The following is an 11,787-nucleotide window of genomic DNA, read 5'->3' as shown; positions in this document are numbered from 1 at the left end:
TCCATCCATCCATCCATCCATCCATCCATCCATCCATCCATCCATCCTCTTGGTGCTCCAGCAGCATCTCTAACCACCGCTGATCCGTTTCCCAGTTTAACAGCCCAGCTCTGCTCCCACTTCCGAAGCCCTGCCCCAAGGCTGCGCAGCTCCAGCGAGTGCTTCCCTGTGCTGCTCTGCACCTCCTCGTGCAGGAGCTAAACCACACACCGAGCCAGGCAGCACCACCAGCAGCACAGCTGCCTCCAGACAGCAATTACAAGTCTGCATCCTTTTTTTCTGAAACTCAAGAGGAATCACTTCCCACCACCTTTGCAATGGAGGTCTTGCAAGACGCTGAAGCACTGAGGCAATGCTCCCGAGGGTTCAACTCCTAAAATACCAACCAAAATGCAGGGCTGAGCTCCAGCTCTTTTTGATCTGCCGCTGCCTCTTGGTTTGCTACCTACCACTGAGCACCTGGCCAGCCCCACTGCACCTTCTCCATGTGCGACAGTGTTACAAAACATGGATTACTTAACAATGCAGAGGCTCCTCTGCGATGCCCAAATGCTTTCTGGCATCATAAGCTGAATTTTCTGCAACACCAAGACAAGGTAATTTTGTAAAACAAAACCAGAAGCACTCCCAATGTTCCTGCTTCTAGAAGTCATACCAATGTCACTGTATCTTGTTCGCTGCAGATCTCAGACTTTTAAATAGATCATACTTCGAGGCCATGAGTGCCCTTTGCAACTGGAGCGGTGGCTCAGCGCTGAGCAGGCTGCTGCATGCTGTGTGTGCCCGGCAGCGGGAAGCAAAGCAGCAACAGCTCCTTCCTAACAACACCCAAACAGAAACACTGCTAAATCCTACACTGCAAGCACAGAGCAACTGCGCCTAGAGAACAGGCAAACAGCAGCCTGAGACATGGTGCTCCTCTCTGCAACTGGAAAATCCCCGTGCTGAGAACACCAGCTGCCCTCATCAATACCTCCAGTGACTGCCCCAGCACCTCAGCTGGCAGCCAGGGCACAGCCTGCACCTGGGACAGCTTCAAGTCAGCAATGAGACATCCTGAAGGACGGTGGGGACAGTGCACACCTGCAGGCTCACAGGGCTGTACCATTGGCTCCTGATGCCGAGTCAGCACGGGCTGTGCCTGTTCTGCCTGCAGTTGGTGTAACAGATACAAACGGAGGTGCTGAACAAGCACTTGAACTGGGCAGAGCAAGAAAGCAAGCCACCCAGCCTCAAAACTGTCACTGCTATTTTCAGCCTCTATGCTGCCCTGTCCTTCAGGAATTCTCCACCAGCCTCTCTGAAACCTCACCCTCTCTCTCTCAAGGTCAGAAAGCCAGCAAGAATCTTTCCTTTCTCTTTTCTGTGTAGGTCTCATCCTTCTCTCACATAGACCACTGTACTGGGTTCACAAAGCAAGGTTCCTGGCCCCCAGCAGGGTGAGGAGCAGGCTGTCCCCATGCAGCCCACGGGCACCAGGCAGAGCAGATCTCCCTGTGCAGATGTGAAGGAGCCCACATGGAGCAGAGGCAGCGGGGGAGCAGCAGAGACAGAACAATAGGGACTGAGCACAGCACCACTCCGCTGTGCTGTTCAGAGGGGAAGGGAGGCGAAGGCAGGGGGAGGACAAGTGGTAGTCAGTGACAGCACTGTCACTGTGCGTAACAGGCAATAAATCACATTAGCCTCCCTCATGCTGGGCCTGTATTGCCCGCAACGGTAGCTGTTAGTGATCTCCCTCTCTTTATCTCAATTTGTTTTTATGTTCTCTCCCCCAGGCTTTTGAGGAAGTGAGAGAGCAGCATGGTGGAGCTGCGCTGCCCACCCATGTGAGACCCCCACAACCATCAGCCACCTCAGGAATGGAGTTTTCCAGCAACCACTGCCTGAGGACAAGGAGACTTCCACCCATCTGCCCAGCCTAGGAGCAGCCCCACGGCCAGCAGGGACATGAGCAGCTCCCGGCCCACTCACTCTCATCAGGGTTGGGTGAAGCAAGAATGGCACTATGCTTCCTCTTCACTTCCTCCACGTTCTCTGAGATTTTATCGATGAACCCTCGTATTTCTTCCACCTGTGGTGACAGAAAAGAACACAAGACTACCGTGAGAAGCTACTGAAAGGCATCCTTGGCACATCTGACCTTTAACAAATGTCTTCCTGGGCCAGCGTTTTGCAGTGAATTCTCACACTGCAGGGCTGCCATGAAATCAAGCTTTCCATATCACAGCAACCAGCTCTGCAGTCACAGCAAAGCAGTATACGCTCTGGGCCCTGCATGCCTTGTGATAAACTGAGAAACACTGGAGACCTGTTTAAATGAGCATCAGATCTATGAATTTCCAGACTCCACAGCTCTGACATAAAGCAGTGGCTCCGGTTGTACCAGCACTGCCCAGCTCTGGCTCAGACCCCAGCCTCTGCTCCAAGGGCTGAAGACTCCTCTTTGTCCCTCACTCGTGGTGGCAGCAAGGCCAAATGAGATGAGGTTTCTCCATGCTGGCATCTTCCCTGCACCTCAAGGAAATGAGGAAGCAAGCCAGCAACCTCGAGACTGGGAACCTCTACTTGTGCCCTCTGCCTGCACACACTCAGCTCTGTCTTCTTCAACTCACACCACCGCTTTGCTCATCTTCATTCAACCGCATGTCAGATTTTTCATTCCACGCTCCATTGCCTGCACAGATACATTTCTACACCCCCTACACACATGCCATGCTAAGGGTAGGCTAAAAAACCGCGTGCATATCTCACTGCCACCCACATGCCATAAGACAACCTCTTGTTTGGTAACGAGAGGCACAGAATTAAATCAGTCCCATGCTGAAAGTGCTACTCTGCAGAGGTGCCTTCAGGAGACACGTTAGAGCCTGTCTGCTCTGATGGCATGCATACTGCAGCAAGAAAGCCTCCTACATGGCAGCCTGTGTCCACAGCCTCCCATGCTCCCACTGAGCAGTCAGCTGGCTCAGTCGCCCCGCTGCTTTCTACAGGAGCAGCCCTGGGGTCAGGGAAGACCTGCGTGGCAGCCGCTATTCAGTGCTCGGTGAAGCCCGGGGACCTGGAAGCCGAGCAGCAGCAGAGCAGCATCAGTCAGGGCAGGACATCCAACCCCAACTGGACCGCCCGCCTGGGAACCCGCATCACAGACGAGAGCTCTCACCTGTTCAAAGAACTCGTCCATGAAGCGGTCCCTGTCCACACTGACGGTGACTTCGTCATCGTCATCACTGTCCTTCGCCTGCAAAAGACAGAGAGAAGGATCAACGAGTTCTTTGCAAACAGACAGACCCACCCAGGAGCTCCCCTTGGCGCACCACCGCTCGCCCCTTTCCTCAGCAGCTCCCAGCAGCTGGGACAGCACTGCTGCACCACGGGCAGCTCCAGAGAGCAGATGGCATCCGGCTCCAGCAATAAAGACACGACAAGCATCACTGTGCAGCAGGCCGTGCCAGTCCTCAGCCTTCTGTGGAGAGTGTAGGAGGCTCACGACAGCCACACACACCTGATGGGAGAACTGCATGTGCTCGCTGAGCTGCCCTCAGCTCTGCAACAACAGGAATGGGACAACAGGGCACATGTTACGGAGCGTGGGAAAGGTGGGACAGAACAGAAAATAGATCCAAACTGGAAAAAGCTCAGCAGGTAAAGGAGGGGGGGAGTCCCTCTCTGCAGTAACACGTGTGTGTCACCATCACCTCGTGTCCCAGCAAGGCGGGGAACACAAACTCGCAGCGGGAAGAAAAATGACAGTCTTCATGTCCTCTGTATATGGAGGCATTTAAAAGACATCATCCAAAGAAGATAGATGACAGAGAAAAATGGAAATGGAAAAGTAATGGGGTAGAAAAGTTTCTTCATACTCTGTCCGAAGCAGCAAGAGGTATGGGGAAGATTTAGCAGTGAGGACTGTCTTTGTTCATCTAATTATTGCCACACACGTTGCACGCTGCCACGCAGCAGCTCACTGCCCTGCACTCCATTCACACATGCACACAGCTGGCCGATACAGACAGCAGGGATCTACAGAATTCCTCTCACGCTGAAATATGCCAGGTGACAGCCAGCTTTTTCCGTTTGAAAACTGTTTCTTCAACTTAGGATGGCTGGGTTGGGTGGAGCCCTCTAGAGCAGACCCCAGCTTTCTATTCTAGCCACTGCTCATGGCACCATTTGCTTTGGTAGCCATGAAAGCAGTATCCAAAGATATCCAAGAGCACTAAGGTGCAAGTGACAGATTGCCCCCAATGGGTACAAAGAGCAGTACTGCTGCCCAGACCCATCCGTGGGCACAAAGAAGGGTGTCCAGCATCAGAAAGGATGACAGAGCTGTGGGGCACAGACCAGATGTTGTCCCCAGCCCTGTCTGTGTGGAGCAGGGTACGTGCAGAGCATGATTCAATGTTGGGCTGCAGATCTGCTGTTGGCAGCAGGGTTTGATGTTCTGTGACGAGGATCAGAATCCACTCAGAGAGATGGGACCCACCTGGCAAACCAAGGAAAAGACACTTTTTGCCAGGAGGATGCAATGCCTGACCTCATAAGGAAGGCACTAAGAACTGCAGGGAGGAGTAACCAGCAGCCCTGTGCAGGAGGGATGAGACCATGGAGGGATCACAGGATCAACAAAATGGGAGTTTTTAAAGTTAAGTACAGTCATCTCCAGCACCTGTAGGTAAGCAAGGAAGTGCCTACACAGCACTGCCACAGAGATTATCACAAACCCCTTCTAGGAACCCTGCATGCTGGGGTGCCTTGATGGTAACATCCCCCTCCAAAGGACAGAGCAGGCAATGAGGAGAGGTGCTCAGCTTGCCCGCAGCTGACCGTGACGCAGTGATGTGCTCTCCCAGAAGGAAGGCTGATGGCATCCTGGGCTGCATCAGACCAAGCAGTGCCCACCAGCCAAGGGAGGTCACCCTTCCCCTCTGCTCAACATGGGGGTCCTGGATCCAGATCTCCATCCTTGGCACAAGAGAGTCCTGGAGCCACTGGGGAGAGACCCGTGAAGGGCCGCAAGGATAATTCAGGGTCCGGAGCATCACGTTACGGGGAGAGGTGGAGAGCTGGGGCTGCTTAGGCTGGAGGAGACGCAGAGGGATCTCATCAGTGTCTGTCAGTACCTGAAGGGAAGGTGCAAAGAGAACACAGCCAGGCTCTTGTCAGCGACACCCAGGGCCAGAATGAGAGGCACTGGAATACAGGAGGTTTCTCAGAACACGATGAATGCTGTGTGTGTGACCAAGCACCGGCACAGGCCGCCCGGAGAGGCCACAGATTTCCCTCCTTGGAAATGCTTAAAAGCCATCTGGACATGGTGTGGGGCAACCCACCCTGGGTGGCAGAGTGGGACCAAAGGTTCCAGAGGTTCCTCCCAAGCTCAGCCCACCCACAATTTGGTTTCTGGAAGCCCAGAATTCACCATCTGCCCTCCTCCTCCCCCACTGGTCTGAATTCCCCATGGCGCCACACAGCAAGCCCCGGGATGATGAAGAAGGTTCCAGAAGCCAGCCCAGCAGTGCAGCACGGGAGAAGCTACAGCATCATCTCCCAAAGCCAGCAAAATGCTCTGGGATCCACGTTTGCATTTTGCTTTACACGTGACCACAAATCCCACTTCATTTGCGCTGTGCTTCGTTTTCAGCATCAACCGTCTGCCGCTAATTAAGACAGACGGCACTGCAGCACAGCCGGGAAACCCCGCGCCCAGCAGCGGCCGCCTGGTGCCCCCAAGTCCTGCACAGAGCAGGGGACATTTTGTCAGGAGATCTGCAGCTGAGCACATTCAGCGAGCACCTCTTCTTCCTTGAGTCTTCCTTGTGCTGGTGCGACCCCGAACAGCACCAGAGGTCATAAGGTCCCCCTATGCTCCTTTCTGTCATCCCCTCCCACAGCGTGCTGTTATTTAGGGCAGGCACTGAGCGGTGCCGCCCTGCTGTGTGCGGGGAAAGCGACACAAGAGCCCGGCTGGGAAGAGGAAATTGCACGGATGGAGCCTGATGGCGGGGAGGGCACATGTCACTCCCACAAAGTCACTGCGGGCTCCATAAGGGCACCATCTGTCCCAGCCGCGTCACTGCAAGCACCCTCTGCGCCGTGCCACGTCCAGCATGCAGTGCCCAGCTGACTGCCCGGCCCCAGGGACAGGCAAGGAGCAGCAGCGGCCCCCGGATACCTGTGGGGCTCAGCAGGACTCCCTAAGGACAGAGCTGTCCCCAGGTGGGCAGAGCACACCTCAGCTCGCAGCGATCCCCGGCACAGCTCACCCCTCGCCCTGTTTCACTCCCACAGCACTGCACTGCAGGCGCCATCACCCCAGGGCCGAAGCAGCTTCCCTCACACCACTGCCAAAGCAGACACGAATCTGAGCAAACTTCCCCATGGAAACCTAAGCATCGACCCAAGGGACAGCATGTGGGGTTCTCACCAAGAGCTGCTGCACAAGATGTCCCGGTGCGGCCACCCCAAGTTCCCAAAGAGGTGGCCAGACACCTGTGAAGCTCTGGTCTAGATCCAAGTGAGGTCAGCTTGTCACCCCAACAGCCCCAGCACCACGCAGGAAGCAGCTGGTACAGGAGACAGAGCTGCACCACAAGGCACAGCAGGGCTGGGGAGGATGCCCAGCACCCCGTGCTTCCCAGCTCCCAGCATTTGGTAACAGGCACACTGCTAATACATTCATAAGTGAGCAGATTACATCCCTCTGCTTCAGCCAAGCCTCATTTCTGAAAGACAGCAGAGAAGCACAAACCCCAATGAAAAGGCTGGAAGCCTGCTGCTCCACACTGAAAACCAAGAGGCCCCAGGCAGGGAGAGCTGTGACATGATGGTAACGAGGTCTCTATTATCTCTGCAGCAGCCACATGCAAGCTCATCCCCTGCTCTGTGCCATGCGCGCTGCGGATCGATTTGACCGCATCCGGATGCATCTGAGGAGCCGGCAGCGGAACCTCACAAGGGCACGGCGCGCTCAGCAGCCCAGGGGATGGCACAAACCCCTGCCAGCTGCCCAGCCCTGCAAGACAACCCTTGCTAGGCAAGGCCTGCAGCGGGCAGCACGCAGCCGGAGCCCACAGCCACCCCATGTCAGCACGGCCGCAGGGCCAGCAGCACGTGCCACCCCGCGTCACCAAGGGAGGAAACGCAAGCTTCACGGAAGCACAGAAGGTCAGAAAAAGGCCACAACAGCTGCTACCCCCTTTAAAAGACCATTAAATTAACATTTCCCTCAGAAGTGCAGGCTGCTGCTCTCCATCATCCCTTCCGTGGTGAACCCGTTCTCACTGAACGGACACCTCTGCAGTACAGTCTGCTGAGCTGCACACACGTGTCCAAACACCACTTGGCTCTTCCTGCCTCCAGCCCAGGAGCCCCCAGAATCCCTCAGCAGCCACAGAGCTCCTGCCATCCTTCACTGGCTGTGCAGCTCCAGCTCCTTTCCTTGCACGTCGCTGTGAAGATGGATGAGGTCAGAATAATTCAGTGATGAACTGCAAGAAAAATCTCCACTCAGCCATCTTAAAAGCCTACCAGCACCAACGCACAGACACCAGGCCGCACCCCAGCCCGGCTGCACGCAGCTCTACCATGCTCAGGAGCACAAGGGCAGGTCATCGAAGCTCTGCTTCATATGAACATGGTTCTGAGTTCCCCTGCCACCGACCAACCACCTCCTCCTGGGGGGCTCTGCTGACCCTTTGTGCCTTACAGCCACAGCCCGAGTGAGCTTCAGGAGTCCAGAGGGAGAAGTGCTGCCAGGAGCAATTCAGGAGGTGCTGCCAAAGCTGAGGATGGTTTCCGGAGAGTGTCACTCAAGACCACGGCTTGTGCTATCAACTGGGCTCCGAAATTTTTGCAACTACATATATACAGTACAGCTAGGAAGCATAATAAATGGAGTCTTGCACAGCCCTAGATATTTTACAGCACATAGACCATCATTTATTTATCACACAAAGGCTCAGGTTGGAGCGGACCCTAAAGACCATCCAGCCCCATCCCTGCATGGGCCGGGTGTCCCCAGCTCGGGCTGCCCAGGGCCCATCATGGCCTGGGGCACCTCCAGGGATGGGGCACCCACAGCTCTGGGCAGCAGCGCAGCGCCTCACTGCCCTCTGAGTGAAGAATTTCCCCTCACGTCTGATTGATTGTTGAAAATTGTTGAGCCTCAGGTGCTTCCCATGGCCTGCTGTCCATGTCCATCTGGATGCCGTCCCTTCCTTCTGCTGCATCCGCTGCACCGCTCGGCTCGGTGTCTGAGGGTGCACTGAATCCCATCATCCACGTCCCTCATAACGCTGTTGAAGAGTATGGGTCCCACAGAGCAGCCTGGGGGACAGCGCTCATCCCTGCCTCCACCTGGCGCAGTCATTGACCACAGCCCTCCAGCTGTGACCTTCCAGCCAATTCCTTACCCACCAAACATCCCGCCCCTCAGACCCGGATCTCTCCAACTTGGAGATAAGGATGTGGTGGGGCACCACAGAATCACAGAATGGCCAGGGTTGGAAGGGACCTCAAGGATCACGAATCTCCAACCCCCCTGCCACATGCAGGGCCACCAACCTCCACGTTTAGTGCTAAGCCAGGCTGCCCAGGGCCCCATCAACCTGGCCTTGAACACCTCCAAGGACACCACGTCAAAGGCTTTGCACAAGTCCAGGTAGGTGACATCGGCCGCCCTCCCTTTGCCCACCAAGGTCATCGCTCCATCACTGAAGGCCACCAGGAGGGCCAGCCGTGCTCTGCCCTTGCTGAGGCTGTGCCAGCTGCCTGCGGTCACCTCGTCTCCCCTCTGCCTTAAGGTCTCCTCCGCGGTCTTGCCAGGCACAGAGCTGAGGCTCACAGGCCTGCAGTTCCCCATATGGGAATACGGCAGCAATGTTTCCCTTTTTCCAGTCCTCAGGAACTTCAGCCTGACAGTCACGATATTTCAAATGTGATGGAGAGCAGGTTGGCACCCACACCAGGCAGCTCCCACAGGACCTTTCTGTTGTGTCCAATTCCAGCGTTACTGCAACCAGCTTGCATTTTGGACCAGCAACGTTCAATGAATAAAAGTTGAAGGCAAAACCGACTATCACTCCCGCATGAGTCATCATGTGTTTCCAATTTCCAACACCAGCAGCACAATGGAGAACAAGATTTCCAAGAGTTTTGTCCTTAGGTGTTTATTTTCATCACGGCAGAATTATGTTACCAACCTCTGGCATGAAGCCTGACAGCTCTGTCAGAGCTCTGGCCAACTCCTAAGAGCCCTTCTGGAAGGAGACACGCTCCATCCCACCCGGCTGCTGAGGTGCATCCATGATACCACAAAGCCTTCAAGGATTCCTCAATGACACGCTATGGGTACAAACAGCTCAGAGCAGGGGCTCAGCATGGCATGAAGGTGCTCTCCGTCCCTCTGTGTAGGCAGGGCTCAGGCAGGGCTGCAGCTCAGAGCAGCTCTGCCCCACATGCCTCCACCAAGGGACCCTCCCTGCTCATCCTCTCTCAAACACACCCCTGCAGGCATTCAGGCCAGGCTGGATGTGGCTCTGGGCAGCCTGGGCTGCTGGTTGGTGACCTGCACACAGCAGGGGGTTGGAACGAGATGATCATTGTGGTCCTTCTCAACCCAGGCCATTCTATGATTCTATGAACCCAGATTTACTCTGAGGAATTGAAAGCTTCCCCCTCCTCCCCCCTTCTCCCACAACTCACTTCTCTGGGAAAGACATGAAAATCAATGCAGCTTGCAACACCCGCATCCCTCCCATCAGACTTTGCTGGCTATAAACACAGTGATGAAATTTCTTGGGTGCTCCCATCTAGATTGCAAAGGAAGCAGCACCCTCCACAAGAGACATCAGCCCTCCCAGAAGGCAGAGCTGAAATGTCTCCTGGCAAAATGAACATTTGTTTTGTGCATCGCATGCTGCACGTCTGACAGGTCCCACTGGAAGATCTGAAAGCAACGGAAGACAAAAGGAAGGCTTAATGCTAAAGAATTTGTAACAGACATTGCAGCAGAAGCGCTGTAGGATGGGAAACTGCCAGTGTCAGGATGGGAGCAAAATGCAGCCCAGGAGGTTCCCCACACCATCAGGGAGCTGTGTGGGCAGAGGAACCTGAGAGGTTTGGAGTCTCCTCTGTTGAGGTGGTCAAAAGCTGCCTGCACGTGTGCTTGGGCACCCACTGTGGGTGTCCCTGCATGGGCCAACCAACATTGAGAAGTGGGCCCCCATTAACCATGTGAGGTTTGACAAGGCCAAGTGCACGGTGCTGCCCTGGGGTAGGGGCAATGGCAGGTCTGTGTTCAGAAGGGGGGAAGAACTCCTTGAGAGCAGCCCTGCAGAAAGGACTTGGGGTTCTGGAGCAGGGAAAGCTGACCTGAGCCAGCAGCGTGCAGCCCGCAGAGCCGCCAGCAGCCTGGGCTGCATCGGCAGAGGGGTGGCAGCGGGCAGGGAGGGGACTGTCCCCCTCTGCTCTGCCCTCGTGAGGCCCCACCTGGAGTCCTGCGTCCAGGCCCGGGGCCCCCAGCACGAGAAAGACGTGGGGCTGTTGGAGCGGGTCCAGAGGAGGGCACGAGGTGCTCAGAGGGCTGGGGCACCTCTGCTGTGGAGCCGGGCCGAGGAGCTGGGGGTGTTCTGCCTGCAGAAGAGAGGAGAGCTCACTGCGGCCTTCCAGCACCTAACAGGGCATACAGGACAGCTGAGTAGTTATATGACAAGAGATTTCATATTAAAAGAGAAGAGATTTAGGTTAGATGTGAGGAAGAAATTCTTCACTGAGGGCAGTGAGGTGCTGCATTGCTGCCCAGAGCTGTGGCTGCCCCATCCCAGGAGGTGCCCCAGGCCATGGATGGGCTCTGGGCAGCGTGAGCTGGGGGTACCAAGCCCATGGCGAGGGGACTGGCAGGGGGGGTTGTTGGGCAGTGAAGCCCCTTCCAACCCAACCGTACTGTGACTCCACGACACACAGATCTCCACCAACCTCAGCCACTCTGCGAGCTCTGCTCCACCTTGAACAGCTGCCCTCCCCACAGTGGCTCTGCAGTCCTTCCATCCCTCCTGCTCCAGAGATGGCTCTCGCCATGTTTCTGTACCAACGCTCTCCTTGGCCCAATGCCTGGGCTGTTATTTACAGCACATGGCTTTGTTTCTGTTTCCTGAGCCGCACCGCTCCGTTTGCTGTCTGCTCTCTGTGGCTTTGCTCTGACGCTGACCCCATGGCTGTCTGTGCCCACTGCAGCTGCCAGGGCCGGCGCTGGCGCTTCCCTCCTCCTTTTTGTTAACACACATAATTTTCTGGAAGTAGCAATTTATCACAGTGCTTAGCTTAATGAGCCTTACTGTACGTATTCTGCCTGTAGTGATCATTTTGCATATTTCCTGAGCAATCTTGTTAGCGGGGAGATACACGGCAAAACAAACATTTGTACAGCTTCCGAGCAGCTCGCACAAAGGCAAAGACGCTCACAATTGAAGCAAGGGCCGGGCTGAGCCTCCACTGCACACCAGGGGACACGGTGTGCCGCAGCCCCCCAGCACAGCAGCTCAGCGGGGACGCAGCGTGGCCATGCAGTGACACCTCGCTGAGCAGCGTGCTGCCTGCAGAGCACAGCTGTTCCCCCACTGCCCCCCCACCATCTTGCTCCCATACAACAGTCCTGGTGCCCACGCAGGCAGCAGGAGCAGGGCTGAACAACTAACACAGCCCTTCAGGTTGGAGAGGACAGCGTGAAAGCACGGTACATCGCCAGGAGAGTTATAAAACGAAAGGAATCCTGCAGTGAAAAGAGTA

At 55.7% G+C, this 11,787-nt stretch overlaps 1 protein-coding gene across 3 annotated transcripts in view; it reads right to left on the bottom strand.

Annotated features, from left to right (window-relative positions):
* Nucleotides 1–11,787, bottom strand: part of STX1A (syntaxin 1A) — a 50,434-nt gene that overhangs the window by 37,463 nt on the left and 1,184 nt on the right. For all 3 annotated transcript variants that reach the window (XR_006170763.1, XM_042829980.1, XM_042829979.1), the window contains exons 2-3: nt 3,164–3,241; nt 1,975–2,074 (exon numbers count right to left, since the gene is read on the bottom strand). Coding sequence is in view for 2 of the 3 variants with exons in the window: in XM_042829980.1 (XP_042685914.1) it covers nt 1,975–2,074; nt 3,164–3,241 (178 nt within the window). In the remaining variant the exon portion in view is untranslated. The remainder of the gene's footprint in view (nt 1–1,974; nt 2,075–3,163; nt 3,242–11,787) is intronic.

Source organism: Centrocercus urophasianus, unplaced genomic scaffold (genome assembly GCF_019232065.1).
Source record: "Centrocercus urophasianus isolate 14NV4802_14NV808 unplaced genomic scaffold, USGS_Curo_1.0 seq_33, whole genome shotgun sequence".
Classification (NCBI taxonomy): domain Eukaryota; kingdom Metazoa; phylum Chordata; class Aves; order Galliformes; family Phasianidae; genus Centrocercus; species Centrocercus urophasianus.
Note: the sequence above shows the minus strand (reverse complement) of the source record. Positions and strands in the feature narration are given on the sequence as shown.